This window comes from Centroberyx gerrardi, chromosome 14 (genome assembly GCF_048128805.1).
Source record: "Centroberyx gerrardi isolate f3 chromosome 14, fCenGer3.hap1.cur.20231027, whole genome shotgun sequence".
In the NCBI taxonomy this organism is placed as follows: Eukaryota; Metazoa; Chordata; class Actinopteri; order Beryciformes; family Berycidae; genus Centroberyx; species Centroberyx gerrardi.
In genome coordinates this window covers 20,784,569-20,800,889 of record NC_136010.1, presented here as the reverse complement: position 1 = coordinate 20,800,889, position 16,321 = coordinate 20,784,569, and the positions used below count along the sequence as shown (strand labels likewise).

The following is a 16,321-nucleotide window of genomic DNA, read 5'->3' as shown; positions in this document are numbered from 1 at the left end:
TGGCTGAGAGAGACATTTTCCATTGATTAGATGTGATTCGCATATGAGAGGCAAATGAAAAGAAAGAAAAAAACACATCTGTGTCCTCCTATCTCTTCCTCTTTAAATGTATGTGTGTCAAACTCCAAGGGCTTTGACCCCCACTGAGAGCGGAAGCATTTCATATTCTTTGGCTGATCTTTTGCTCATTGTTCCAGCTGTTTTCTACAGCTGGGTAGTCCACTTTAAGTTGGCAACACACACTGTGCAGCAATTACTTTAATGTAATACACAGAGCCGGCCAATGCCGGGGCGAGTCATCCGATGTCTTCACCTCCACACCTCTGAATCTAATAATGACCACAGGCTGTAAGCATAGCATTAAAACTGGGAGTCATTTGGCTCGTGCTTGTAGACTTCTCCCAACCTTACTGGTGAGGACATAACCATGACGTTATGGAGGGCTGTCCCAGCCTGTTAAACTTGTCTCCCAGTAGTGTCTTAAAGCTTCTGAATTGGTTCCAATAGCCTAATCTTAACTTCTGGACTTTGTTGTGTGATTTTTCCACTGTGTTAAACTCCCCACCCCCACATAGATTTCAACCCACCTGCAGTGTTACAACATAAGCCTCTCCAAAAGCCTGGGAGAAATTATGTGCATAATTTACAATGTATTATGTTTTTGCTTATGTTGTGCCTAGCGTTTACATAAATTCTGTTGGCATTATATGCACTTATACCAGTGTTGTTGTACCAGTGAACACTGAGTTATGTGAGACTAACAGCAGCTGCAAGTTGAACAGTTAGTCACACTTCAGTAGAAGGGTGGCGTGGTTGTCCAATAGATGGGGTTTGTGAGTCACAGAGGATTTGGCCTCCGTTGCTATGTAGAAGCAGAGGATTTGGGACCTATAATGGTAGGTTGAGAGGCTGTGCTGAACAGTTTTTACTAAACAGATTTGACACAATTTTTCCAGTCCTCCCCTGAAATGAGGCAAGGGAGGAGTTCCTTAATCACACCATTGTGGTCTGTGAGATGCTCCCAGTATGCAAGGCAGCACAGTCAAAGAGCAGCCAGCCTCATGAAGAATCACTCTGCTGATTCTTGTATCCAAGAACAGTCAAGGGAGTACGGGAACAAAGTCTGCAGTGAGGCCTATACTTTTGGTGACTCAGCTTATGTGATACAGCAATGTTCAAGTATGGTGCTTTTGCATGTCCTATCCCTGGAAAACACTCAAAAAGTCAAATGAATCAAGACTGCAAATCAATTCCTCTGCAAGTGTCACATTCCTAAGATACACACAGGCCTTATAAGCCTATTCTGTTTATCTCCCTTTTAGCCTCTTTTGGTGAGCAAATGAGAGCAACTCCTCTCCATTTCTATTCAGGGTTCAGCTTTTAATTGGGAACAGCTGCTCTCTGAAATCTCTGAGGGACGTGCTCTTTGCACCAATTATATGAATGGACACAAACATACAGTACCTGCTACTGACTTGAGTCCTGGCAGAAAGTTACAATGTATTTCTGTGTATTTAGTATATATCTCTAATGGAGCAGGAAGACAACACAGTGAATGTTGTCCCTGCTTTTCCTTGCAGTCTGAGTTGGTCCTTTGTACCCATTGCATGGGGCAGTAATAATAGCCTTAGGTGTAATGCACCTTCCAGTTCCAATAGAGGGCACTTAAGGCTCAGGTAAATTCAGCAAGATAGCTCTACTTTAATTAAGTCTGCAACAGTAGGCCTACTGTACTTTTCTACTAACACAGAGGGAATCTCTCAATCTTCAATGATCATAAGCTCCTCCTGAGCTCATTTCAGTGTCATTTATGTGTTTAGTAAAACTTTGTGTGAGGGAAACTACGTTTCAAGAATGCCATACAGCATTTTGAAAAATGTGTGTCTTGAGGGCATGAATAGTAGACTAGGCTATGGGCCAGGCCTAGGCTATAGCCTATTCAAAGAAAAATAGCAAATCTCTTGGGGTTAGTGCTTGTCTTAGTCATTTGTCCTTTGTTTACTTGACCATAATTAACCGTTTTTTAATCTCTCTGATGTATGTAGGCTATGGATTACACTTTATGAAAAAGAATTAGGGCAAAGCTATAATACAGAAGAAGGATATTATACAAATATCACAGCAAACGTGCCTATAGCAAATTTTATTGTAGGAATATTATAGGAACATCATAGTGATACCGTAGGACAGTGGCTCAAAGTGGGGTCCTTGAGGGGGTCCAGGGGGTCCCCCAGCAAAATGACGTGTACTTTAATTTCACTATTATGTCACTCACTTCAAGTTAACACAATGATAGAATGGATGACTATTTTCATCATATAGATTTCACACTCCCGACTGCTACCTCCCCACATACAGTATAGAGGCAGTTAACATAGTCCATATAATTCTGTCAAATATGCAGCAATATCTTCTCAGGTGGGATTCTTGAGGGCAAAATCCTATGAAAAGGGGGTCTGGCGTGTATCTATCTCTGTCTAAAATACCATAAAGTAAAATAAGGTCACTATAAACTCACTATTGAATACCGCAAACACACGTTATGTCCTTATAGGAATATTACAGGAATAATACAGTTCTTTTTTCCCGCATGGATCCAGCACATGTGAGGAGTGTGTGGTCATGTAAGGGCTAACTTGGTCTAGGTGGCGACTCCCCACATTGGGATTAGCTGTCTTTTCTTTCAGCACTCCCTGAATTCCATTCCGCCTTTTACTCGGGGCAGCGCTCCTCTATATCCCAGCATAGGACTTCCCAGTGACTTGCAAGACTGCATTACAACAAGTCCAAGTTTCGGAGTGCAAAAAGAAGGGAGCGCGAGTGGAGCCTACACCGAGGCGATATTTCCATTCCCAAAACAAGCGCGAAAGGAGCATTTACCTGTTGATGAAGTCCCGCCGGGTGTGGGACGCACAGGAGCAACCGGGTTCCTTTATAGAGAAGAGAAATCTGAAAAAGGTGCAGACAACACACCACTCCAGTGGCCAGGAGGAGTGAAGGACCTTGGTTTTTCCTTTTCCCCAGCATTTGCAGCCTGTGCTGGGTTGGTGGAAAATGGGCACTCGGATCACTTCGATCTATGGACTTATCCTCTCTTTGATACTCTCATGCCAGCTGGTTACTGTAAGTGAACTCTTTCATAAAACTTTAAAACTTCTCCTTTAGTCATTCTTCAAATATTTAAACTTTCCTGAGAGAATTACACGTTTTATCCACTCAACAATATACTTTTAAAGCCTGTGTTTTTTTCAAAGGTCAAGTAACAGTTACAAACCAGTGCCTTTATTTCCTATTAAAGGCAAAACGCAAGTGATGATGTTGCTATTTATGTTCTGTAAATAATGTAGTCTGGTGGTGCAGGGCTCTTCACATGCAAGTGGGCTGTAGAACAGATTCCAATCCACACAGTCATATCAGCCTGCTGTATACTATAAAGATGCTTTTTAAAGTAATCTGACAAACTAGAAGCTCCAGTTAAGTGAAGCCGGTCTAATTCTGTCCATAGAAACAAGCTATTCATAGTCTGAGTCTCCTTAAACTTTCTCAAATTTAGAGGCTACACCTGGCATTGCCTACTCAGTCCATTAGTTATACCGCAGTATATATGAAGTTGACCTTATTCAGGGAAATTATATTAAAAAACAACAACTTTGTGATAGTGTGGTCAAAACATTTATGAAAATATGCATTTATTATTATATCTTGTTTGCCTAGTCATTTATGTAGTTAGTTACACCTTTAGATTGATCTGCTTACTATAAGTGCTTAATTAATTGATCAGTTCTGGAATCCCCAAAATCTTTCTCTAAAAAGATTGGGGCTCATTTGCAAAAACAAATATGCAAAAACCACAAATCATGCAAAAGTTGATTGCATGTGTTCAGTGCCATGCCGCTCCATCCAAAAACCACTCATGGAAGGAGACTGTGCAGTAGTGACGGACAGTAACTGTCTAACTACAGTTTCTGGATTGATTCATTGAGCTTTCACTCTCATTTTGTATACTAACCATGCACTGTTGGGCATTTGTCTAGAGGCGAAATGAATGATATTTTAGCCTGAAATAGGTTGTCTTTACACTGCTATATCTGTGGTATGAATCATATAGAAGAGGACCATTGGTTTGGTGCTGAGAATAGACACTAGTCCCCCCCACCCCACCCCACCCTCCGAAGATCACGTCTGGTGTCTCACCTTTCTGCCCTCCATTATACAGAGCTGTCATGGTTGAGATATCTGTGACCCCTCTGTTTTGATTTGATCGGAAGCAAAGCCTTCTGAAAGATGGGACATTCTTACAGAGTCCAGCCGACATAAATCTTTCACCTGTTGGAGACAGAGTATATGAGCCGTGATGCGCCTGAAGTTTGCCTGAAGTGCGCTTAAACTTGCTGAAGAAATGAAGGGCCTTTTATGAATCAGGCTCACGTAAATTGCCAAAATGTACAGGAATTTGTGTTGGTGACATTGGTGCAGGGACACAGCCGACAGTCCTCAGCTATACATATCACTCTAAGTATATTCAACATCCAATAGTGCGCTATTGAGTACCTAGCCTATCCTTTAGTCAACATTATCAGTTTGCTTCAGTTCGGTGAGTTGAGGTGTAAGGTACATTACCTGGATCTTCAAAGTCCACAAAAGTTTTGTACCCTCAATATCATGGATCCACAAAAGCTATCAAATCCCAAGAGGTCAGTCATCTGTGAGCTGTGTGCTGACACTGTCTAAGGTAATATATAACGCTGCCTCTCATTTTTAACCACAGCCTTGATGACCACTAAGTAAAACAATACCAACATAATTGAATTAACTGGAACTACGAGCATCTGTTTCTTGCGTTATGAGTTTGAACTTTGGCAGGCCTGACTGTCTCTTTGATTCAATTAAGCACATGTACCGGTGTTACTATGGGCCCTCCTTTCACTCGGCTGGAATGTCAGGGTCATGCGTATCAACTCAAACAATCAAAGTCAATAAAAACTCTCGATGGGTAAGAGTCCTGCTGTGAACCACTGGTAGTGCTAGTGTCAGAAAGATTCATATTCTATGAAGAACACTAATAAAACAAAGTACTCGTTATGAATACATAACACCGATTCATGAGAAAAAAAACATTTGGAAAAAAGCAATATAGTATAAATTCTCCATTTAATATGAACCATAATAGACCGTAACATTCTTAATGATGTGGCAAGCGGACACCGTATGTTTAATCCCAGCTTTTAATTGAGCACTGATGTCTTCTTTTCCTAATGAAAAAGCACAATCTACTTTTTTAGAGTTGATAAGGCCAATAGCCTTGCTCTTTGCCTGTGGTCCTCTTGATCATAAGAAAAGAGAGTGAGGCCACTTTGTTTTCTGGTGTATGACATCAGAAGCGTGAGCACTACCGCTGACAATTTTGGCTCGGATATCTCTCCCAGTATAGACTGCCACAAGTGTCCCCTGACTTCACTGGGGGGTGGACTGGTGGCTGGGGGAAGGGCGGCCTGGATTTCTATGCCTATATAGTCTACAGGCCGTGTGCCATTGTCATAAAGCGTTTTCTTTCCTCTCCCGTGTGTAACTCAACCCCTTTATCCCCCCCGCTAAATATTATGCAACGGCGGTTTGATCTGGTGATTTAGTCCACTCCAGGCTGGGTCATGTTGTCTGGAGTGACCAGGGTGGTTGGTCTCTCTGTGTGGGGCTTTGCCATTTTGAGACCCGACTACCTGGTGTTTAATTCCCATTCAGAAGCAATGAGGACTCTAAAGGGGTTCTGAAGCACAGCAGTGCAAACACCAACTCCATTCCACAGTTTGAACAGTGGGGAAGGTCTGCCCCCCTCCAGACCCGTTGGGATAATTGGGAGAAGACTGGGCTTGGTAAACATTGCTTTGTTGAGTTATAGCCCCAGGAGAGAGGCCATCTTGGCTGATGGGACAATGCTGTGCTGGAGTGGCTCGCCCCTCCTGAAGCACATTGGCACATATGGAGCGCAGGCAGGCAGGCAGGCTGGCATTTGTTGACTCTGCAGTGAGGTGTGACTAGAGGTCAGAGAGGTGAGGACTCTGAACCTGACTCTGTGTCAGGGCCTCCTCATGATTTATTCACAGCCAGGATTAGTACACAGCTTACTAAACCAATCGCTTTTAATTCATGGGCCTTTTCATATGTGATCAGACGAGTCTGCAGTTCTTGTTTGAGCCTTATTACCATTTGACTTCACAAATTAAAGGTTTTGCATTTCTTTGTACAATTCATTCATTCATTCATTCATTCATTCAAAAAAACTGAAGTACTGCATTAAAAGCCATGATGTGATAAATACAAAGGTGGCTAAATTAGAAAAAAATGTTGTGATCACCATAAGACAACAACCAATGTAACAAAGAAATTCAGAATATAATCAGTGTAGGCTTTTTCTTAAAAAGACCATATTTTCATGTAACTTTAGACATCCGTATGACACTGCGTACTGTAATGCATATTAGGAATTTATATTGTAGAGATGCAGCAGCTTAAAAGGAGGGTAAAATCTGTTTGAAATCTATTGGGGTTTATGTTTATTCTCCACTACATCCCTGCTCCGAGGGCTTTCCTTCACCGTTGTCATCTTTAGGAACACTCCACCCCCCCCGAACGTTTCCTCACAATGCAGTGTGTTCTGTGGTTGCGGGGTTGTTCAGCTTTCATGTACGTCGCGTCCGTGTCGGGCAGAGGAGCCGACTCCAAACACAGCTGCACCTCAGCTGGTACAGCCGCAGCACTGTGCATGTGCTGACATGAGCATACATACTCTCTGCACCGCCTGTTGCAGCTACAGACCCACTCTTTTACTCTTTTCACTTCCACCCCCTTATACTCATTTACCCATTCCTTTTCCAAAGCACATGTTTCTGGGAGCCTTTTGGTTCCAACCAAACCTTATCAGACTATCACATTTGTGTATCCTTCAAAGATATTATTGGTCCGAAGCCTCTGTCCCAGGTTATGCTGCATTCTGTCAGTGAATCTTCAAAGCTATATTTCATTTTTTTTTGTGTGTATATACCTCTATAGGAGGTCAGAAATTGTCAGCCATTAAACATGGGCCACTTTGGCGACCCAAAATCATCGCCAGTGTTTTACTTTAATTTTGAAGTCTAAAAAAATCATACTTTTAACACACCTGCAAACAAGGTAAAGAACGCCCAGGCATCTTTTTCATTCTGCGTCCTGGATTATGCTTGTCAAAAAATACAATCAGCAGGGTGGCGTGGCTTAGCGGTTAAAGAGACCATCCTTCAACCAGTCGAGCTGGGTTCAAGCCCCAATTGTGGCAAAAATCTGCCCTACTGAAGTGTCCATGAGCAAGATACCAAATTCCTACCAGTTCCAGGTTTGCTGTTCTGACCCTCTACTCGACCTCTCTGGAGAGCAATGAGAGGTTAGAAAACTTTCCTTGCAGGGATCAATAAAGTAGCAGTCATTCAGCAAAATGTGCAATTATTGATATCAAGAACTTGGAAAAAGTCTGAATACCAGACGTGGCAGCTGATCCCCACGGCAACACATTTTGAAGGATGTGCATATGTGGAGCAAATATAGGCGTCCATGAGCTAAATGTAAGATGTAAAAGGCAAAATTGAACAGCATCTGCCCTGTGGCTCATTCCACTTGAGTGAAACACACCTATATATTGCTCCTCATTCCTGTTTTATGGAGCTACAGGTGCAATAAAGCCAATTGAGGTCATGGTGAGGTCACAGGATGACTTGAGGACACAACACCATCCAGACTGCAACCAATAAAAAAGTAGCTAAATAGTCAGAAACAATTTGTGGTAGTATGCCTCACTTGTTCTCCCTCAACATGTTCGGTCAGTGCTTGTGAGCTCTAGGCAGAAACAGCCAGACTAATCTGCTCTATATGGGAACAAGCTTGTCCTCTTTTTGAATTCCCTCATATTTTTGTTAAAAGATTGAGCGAGAAGCAGGTCTTAAATTTGATGCATTCTAATGCCAATAGTCGTACTACTCTTTTTTCTGGAAATGGTGAGCTTTAAATCTTGAACATGAGCTGCTGAGCTTGATAAAAAGAACAAAAGGCTGCAACAGACTGGGACAGACCCTGACTGATTTCCCCATCTTAAGCAGTCTTCTTCAATCTTTTCACATTGTGTCACTGAGCTTTTTTCCCAGGCTGTACTCCAGCTTGCACTTATTAGAGATTCATTGAAATGCTAAGTTAACTGTATTGCACTTTCCCTTTGAAGGCACTTTATAGCTGTCTGTGCCCCATTGAATCTCCCATTGTCTTTTCTAGTGGCATTGATGTGAAGTCACTTGGGCATTCTACTCATTGCTCAATGGAGCTCCTGCATTGTCTTGTATGGTCCCTCCCTACTTATACAGCCGCTCTGATGGGGGTTGCTGCCCTCTTCACCAAAGGCTTTTTTGTGTGTTACAAACAGAATAGATTTTTTTTCCAGAGTGCTTAAGTTTTCAAAAGCAATACTATCATTCTTTTTTTACCCCACTGTGTTTTAAAATCAGGTTTGACCCTGCCATCTCGTGAAGTGTTTATAACAAATCCCACTCAGTGTGTCTTATCAGAGCTGATGATTACACCCCCCCCCCCCCCCCCCCCCTCCCCCTGAACACAGACTACAGGGCCCCGCTTCCACTTCCTTTTACTGTAAGACAAGTCGCTACCTGTGAAACAGAAAGGCTCCCTTTTTTGCTAGACTTTTTTTGGTAGCCTTAAGAAGATGCAAATTCGCTTAAGCTGTTGTTAAACCCTTAATGTTCCCAGAGGGAGGCGGGAAAGTGGAATTTTGTGGCCTCCGGGTTATAATGGCCCAGTGAAAAGTAAATAGAGGAAAAACACTTGCAGCTTCTGATACTTATTTTCTTGCCTTTTTCTTATGGCGGTGTGTATCGATGTTGTACCAGGCAAGCAACTTTACTAAAAAACAGCACAGTTCAATTCAATTGTTTACATACCCTAAGGGAATAAAGCCACTATGCACCATCAATTTGTACCTTTTCCACATTTTTTTTTGGCATCAGCCCAGGTATAGGCTACAAAATGCAAGCTGTCGTACCTTGTGACCTAGAACAGTTGACCTAACGGACACAGAATGCTGCACAGCAACTGTTACTCCTGCACGGCTGGCAGAAAAGGCATCCTTTGAAGCCACTGATAAAATATGCCTCAGATTGCTTCTGGGTTGCCCTCCTTATGGAAGTGTTCAGCTCTCATGTCAGCACACTGTGGGCCTCCCCTCCGGCCCTCAGTTGGGCTGCTGGGGCCCTCTGGAGAGGCAGGAGATAAACCCCTGTGAGAGCAGCAACCGGTCTGGACTGTGTTAGCATGTCAGCAGCTGTCCCAAGAGACATAACAACTCATTCTCTCTGTTGTACACACTCCCACACACACACCTTATTGTTGATGAGAAATCTCTTCTTTCTCTGTCGCGCTGTAGCTCCCACTCTCTCTTTCCCCCTCCTCCCTCTGCTCTCACACTCTCTGGTAGGTTTTACCGGTGATAAAATCCTTGCATTTTGTAGCTGAGCTGCAGCCAGTATTTATATCTCTGTTGTAGCATCTCCCTTTGTGGCCACCAGTGTCTGCATGCTTTTGCTCCGGCACATCCTGAGAAACGAGGGAGGAAATCTGCCCGAGCGATTTGTTTCATGATGAGATATCTTTAGAGCGGCGAGCAAATGGGCTTGAGTTTCAGACGTCGCCAGCAGTCCATTGTTTTGGTGCAGTGGCTTGTGATGGTCTGCAACTTTTGGCCCTTGCTGAATCATCATCCTGTTGGGGAAATGAAACCTGGAATTATCTGCCGAGGACAAGAGGAGCTCACTTCCCCTGGAGCAAAGTTTATTCAGGCTTTCCTGTCTGCAATTCAGAGCATGTCCTGTTCTATATACATGCCGAAAGAAATCACCCACCATATTTGTTGTTTTTCCAGCCCCCACCCCCCTCTTTCTCGTCTACTTATCTAACCTATTTTCTCTCTGAAGTATGTTTAGATTTGAAAATCCCCAAATCTTCAGTCATGCCAATTTTCCTCCTAGGCGTTCATATCTCAACCAACCAGGGTTTTAAAACCTCTCCCCTGCACCTTCAGCCGTGCCTTCATGTAGAGCAAAGAACGCAGGGATATTTTTTTTCCAGGTCTTTATTTCTTGCAGAGAGATATGTAATTCATTTGGAGTGTCTGTCATCTGGTTACAGCCCTTGGTAGCAGTGCTATATACAGAAGCTTTCACAAGTTTTTATAACTTGGCGAATAACATGCTGGAACTAGAGATTAATAAATTCCCCCGGACCTCGTGGTACACAATTATGCCAAAGCACAAGCCCTTGTTGTTTTTATTTTCCCCCTCTTGAATTTCCATCACAGTCTGCCTCAACTGAGAAGACCTGCTTGGTTGGAAATATTTTCCATCCAGGTTTGCTTTGCCTTTGAAGATGCATGTTCCATGTTGCAAGCCAAACTGTCTTGTAATGGAAAAGCTCTTTGATTCAAACACACACTTTCATTCACACACTGTATTTTTAATGAAAAGTAAATATCACTCACATGAAATCCCAAGGACTCTGGCCTTTTCCCCTGCATCTGCCTTGAGATCGAGAGTCAGGTTTATATATTAAGTGAAGCAGACAGAATGTATGCATTGTTCAAAGTTTTGCTTGTGCATCTTAAGTGACACAAAAAATCACTGTAATTGCTTATAATAATACTCCCACATACTGTATGTGTGACCTGTTGCTGCGATTGCAGCTTGGCAATTGTACTTTTTTGCACTAATTTGGTTTCCCCTACTACTGTAATCTCGCACTATCTTTGTAGAACAACTGGGTGTGTCTGGAGGCCGACAGTCTTCAGGACAGACTGGCTGTTGAGAGACAAGTGTGGTTTTCGTGGCTGACCCCGCTGGAAGAGCTGGGAGGTGCAACAGCGTTTACATTAGACAGATGTGTGTGTGAGGGGGCCTGGGAGACGTTTGTGGGAATGAAAACCAAACCATTGATAAGAATGGAATGTGGATCCTGTGTATGGTTGAGTGTTTCGCTAGATCACAATCACACCCCATGTACCATGCTGGTTACTATCACCATCGTGCCTTCTTAACATTTTCAAATCCACTTTGTCAAATACATCTCTTCGGAAGCAGGTCCAAGTCATAGGGAAGCTGATTGAAGGATTTCAGACTCATGTTAAGTATGAGTATTGGCAACTCAATCTAATGAAAACATTTACATCTAGACGTCACACATTTAAGTAGCTTGGCATCCATCATGTGCCCAGAGGTTTGACGATACACTAGAGCAGTCTACCCAGTACCTGACAGGCCCGTTGAAGCTGGAGTTTGGCCTTGTAACACTGTTGGTAAGGCAAAGGGAATTTCTGCGGTTGCCGACTAAAGTGGCTGCATATAATTTTCTCTCCGCCCAAACCATCTGTTGATTCCGTGGAATCATCAGTTATCCAAATACTCTGCATAAAGATTCACTTAGTTCTGAATGTTGTCTATTACCTTTTCATCAGAGATGGCACGAAGGCATCAGCAAATGAGGAGATCTATTTCAAAACACTATTTTGGGTTAAAAAAAAAAATCACAATATTAAGTTCCTCATTCAGTATCTTTAAAGTATAGAGGGTCAGTCTCAACCAAAGACTACCAGAGTACCAACTTGTTTTACTTTTCTGTTGATTTTTACATCGCAGATATCTCCTTTGGATATCTAACATAGAACAACATTCTTAAAATTCTCTCTAAGACATGATTGTGAGATGAGGGCTCTTATCTTGGGCAGATTGGTAAATAGTCTATCTGCTGTTACGTTTGATAAGAGGTACAGGTACTCCCCTGTCAGAGAAACGCACAAATCAATGATCTGTTCCTCTTTTCTTCCAGCAGACGTTTCATTGAAAGCGTGAGTCAGCCTGCATTCTCAGTCGAGGCAAACACAGTTTACAGTAATTAGCTGGTGACCACCAACAATGTCCTCGCCACACCACATCACTAAGGAGCTATGGGAACACCAGCTGTTCATCATTTGTAGATGTTCCTTTTTTTTTTTTAACAGGCAACTGTTGTGGCATTTGATTTGATTGCACTCCACTCCCAAGTCGATTTCAGAATTGCTTTCTTGATCATCTATTTATCACATGGGTATTCATTTCAAAGCCCTAATCATGCGAGCTAAATGAATTGGATTTGCTAATCTGTGTCTACGATCTTGACTGCTCTTGATGCTCTTTCCGCACTTATCAGGGACAGTGAAGGCCTCACTTTCCAGTTCATGTTCACCCAAGGCAGCATCTCCAGCCAAGTCAGGCAATTATTGCTTTAAAAAGGGTAATTAAATGGTTCTTCCCCTGAACTGAGGGCCTGTGTGATTTATGTGGACTGCGAGCGCCTGGAGGAGGCTATTTCAGCTGTGCCAGGACGATGAGGCCCTGTCTTCCTTACCAGGCTCCTCCTGCTGGGGCTCTATTATGACCCTGTCATGGGTACAAGGGGGGCAGGCAGGGGCACACCGGGGCTGAAATTTGGCACAAAGACGAGACTGCAGTCAGAGTCTCTGGCACGGACACAAGTCCTGCCCGTGGGCACATGTCTAACTTCAGCCTGTTGTTTCACCAGGGGTTCCCTGGTGCAGGAAGAATGGAAAGCGAGATTTAGGAGAGATAATAGAAGAATGAGAACAGAGCTGTTTGTTCATGCCTATTTTTTAAAAAGGGCAGGCCAGACAGGCAGAGTTTTCATAGTCTGATCAGCCGTGGGTGCTGTGTCTCTGAGGACTAGTCAGCACTATCCCCCCCGCCCCCATCCAGCCCCCGGCCTGGAATAGTTGGAATCAAGTCAAGTCAAGGAGTAAGCGTTAAGCTGACTTGATTACATTTGAAAATACAGGCAAAACAAACAAAAAAATAGATTTATGTTATCTGAAAATAATTGCTGTCATTATTATGTTATGTCATGTCAAACTTTATTTACCCCTCACAGGGAAATTAGATTTGCAGCAATTTCATTACAAATAACTAAAATAAAAACAATACAACATGATGCACAGATGGATTTAAATAGTAACCGCCCAATCCTAGAGCACACAGTACAACAACACAAGAGACAATGCCATGTTTTTGCACATAGGCTGAGAGAGTACATTTTACTGTGAAGAAGTGTCAGAATCCAAGGTCAGCAGCGGTGACGTAAGATCGCTGGTGAAAGCTGATGCTGAAATTATCCTCTTTCTTCTCTTTTTCCCTTGAAAGGTCGTGAACTGGCTTGTGCTGGCTTGTCCATTAGCACAGTGATGAGTCACACATCGAGCAGACTGCAGTTAGTTTCACTGTCTTCTCTCTTACCTGACCGGCTTGCCTCGCTGATTAACCACCGGAGCTCAGTGCATTTTCACACGGACACACAGGGCCCCATGCCTGTAATTACCTCTTATTATAGTAGGAAATGGATCCCTCACATCTGCTTCCAATGAATGGGCAGGTTAGCGCTCCTGCTTTCTTGTATTATTGCATAAACCTCTGGCAAACAGATGTCTTTGTAGGTGCGAGCACACCTTCAAATTAAGGCCTGTCTTTGAATTATGAGGACAGGTGAAATTCGTCTGTCAACTGTTGAGAGGAAGGTACTCCCAGACTTTGTTTATGGTTGCCAGATCATGGCCCTCGGGTCCGTTGTGTAGTTGGTACAAAGCCAATCGCATCCCCCTAAGTCTCTGTACGACTTGAACTAAGTGACTTACTCACTTAGTCATGTTTTGTACCCTCTAAGCCCCGTCTTTAGAAAAACTCAGGCTGGACCAAACAACAGCATTTTGACAAAAAACAAAGTTTGTTCTAAGTTAGGTAAATTCATAGTTAAAGATGTTGCATACTTTTGGGTAATCTATGATAGTGACTCTTTGCTTGGCTTTACAATATAACCGCAAGTATGTTGACTGTTAAAAAAAACTATCATTAGTCTTGAAGCCTTCAATTGGGGATAATAATACACCATGACAGTACAATACACCTTCTAATATCATATGTTAATGTTATGATATCAATATTGAAACGTATGGGAACGTGACAGGCAAGGGTTAAACATCATGGGATAAGGGTTCCTGCTAAATTGACCCAACTTTTTCAGGTTAACTGCTCTCTTTTATGTCCCGCTCCTGGCTAATTGTAATGGGTGCGTTTTACAAAGCACAGGAGCAGCACAGTTACAGGCTCATTTAAAGAGCCTGGGCTTGATCAATGGTAAATGTCTGCAATGACCAGCCGCAATAAAGGTTTGTGGTTCCAATTACCCGAGGGTGGGATTATTGCTCATTAGTTCAGACACAACCATACTAGAATATTATGGGCTCTTTCCATTTGTGTCACTTCGAGTTAACTCACTAGTCTCTATAATGTGAATGTAAGGTTTAAAGTCTTTGTGCATGTTCGGATAAGCTTGTTATACCATAGAGATGTAAATTATGGGTAAAGTAATACAGATATGTCATCAGTATCTTTTGTTGACATAAATTCTAAATTGTTCACCCTGATCCAGTCTGTTTATATTATAGTGAATACTGTGTTTTCATTTAGGCATTGTTCTGCTTTGAATGAACGTGCAGACGGTTTATTTTGGGACTATTTGGGGAAGGAAGGGTAAGTTAAGTGAGGGAAATGTTTAATTTAGCCCAGGGATTTTATTTGGCTCTCAAAGCGTAAGATCTAGCAGGCGTGGTCCTGTCTAGGGGAATTCCTTCCTCCATGTTCATACAGGACAATAGGATAGTTGTCAGGATTATAGAAGTGCTCGTTTATCACACTTACTATCCAAATATGAATGTTTGAAGATTCATCAGCATAGCCAAAAATGTTCGGTTCCATGTTTTACCTGTTACAGTGGCGGGTAACAGGTAATGTGTCACTCTCCATTGTTTTAGAGGCATTTAAGTCATGTGTGTTTGAGGTTTCTTGAGTCTGATGTTCACATTTTATGAAGCTGTTTTTTTCAGACGGGTTAATGGCCATTTAAATCCAACTGTGATTCATGACAGCAGCAACCACATCATAACTTGTCCCTGATCCCTACAGGGAAACAGTCTAGACAGGAACAGTCTAAGTCTTGAAGAGATAAAATAGGTTAATGTGGTTTCACAATTAGTAACCAAATACAGAGGGCTATAGCCTTGAAGCATGACTAGTACTGAAATGTTTCATATTTATTGGAGCACCAAGTAATGATGAGATATGAAAAGTAATGAGAAATAATAACATAGGGCAACATAGTCATTCCCTCAGATATCGCCATTAATGGAAATATAACCACCGTGCAACAAGTGACATTTAAAAAGCTGAGACTTTGATGACGTATTTGCATGTTTAACATGGTTTACATGTGCATGGTAAGATGTTAAACTGGACTGCAGCCTTTGCAAATAGTGAATGATGCAGAGAAATCTCATTGCATAGCCCCTTGTTGACCTTGGACAAGAGTAATGACTAGGCTACTGTTTATCTCCCATCCAACAGCTTTTCCCCTGGCCCTCATTCATAACCATATCTTCATCCTGCACTCTCCGTTTGCTTATCCAAAGTCTGCTGTGAGCCCGACTCAGTGCTTGGCTGACTAGGATTTCCATACTTGTTTCTAAAGTCGGAGAGGGATTGCAACAGCATGATGAACTTCTTGTGTAAGTGTTCAACTTGAAACAACAGCTGCCAAAACTTGTTAAAAGTTTATGCTACTTTTAGCCAAGTTTTTTTTTTCTCTCATAAAACTTGACCAGTAACAAGGGGATGATTGTCCTCATGCGTTCTGACATATTTAGGTGAATTCTGGAGACCAATTTATGGGCTTACAACCATCTAGAATTGGTGGGCTACAGTTAGAAAAGATGTGAAACATGAGCCTAATGGCCTGGTCAATAGTTATCCTGTGAACTACAGGTGTAAGGTTGGTGTTTTCTGATTGACCCCAACAAAGGAGCTTTACACCTGGTGAAATCCAACCTTCACATCGCCAGGATTCCCCAGATCCTTCTCCTCCTTGACCCAGCCTCCAGAAGAGATAATCCCATGCTTCGCGAGTGCCCAGCTCCTTGATCCTTTGTCAGTGGGTGACAGGGGGAGTCTAAGTCCAAGGGTTTAAAGGAGAGAATGGAGATGCTGAGAGCCAATCAGAAACGAGCCATTTCATGCAGACAAAGTGGGCACCTGATCCCCCCTCACATGCTGAACCCAATAATTGGCTTCAGGAATGTTCACATTTCTCTGCTTTAGGGTATCGTCAAAGAGCCAATGCTCACTGGGCTTTTTTGGCGGACGGTTAA

General features: G+C 42.6%; 1 protein-coding gene across 1 annotated transcript in view; it reads left to right on the top strand.

Moving 5' to 3' along the window:
- Positions 1–2,785: 2,785 nt before the first annotated feature.
- The window catches only part of hspg2 (heparan sulfate proteoglycan 2), an 89,267-nt gene continuing 75,731 nt past the window's right edge, over positions 2,786–16,321 (top strand). The window contains exon 1 of the mRNA XM_078287997.1: positions 2,786–3,123. Within this exon, the coding sequence (XP_078144123.1) occupies positions 3,055–3,123 (69 nt within the window). The 5' untranslated portion in view covers positions 2,786–3,054. The remainder of the gene's footprint in view (positions 3,124–16,321) is intronic.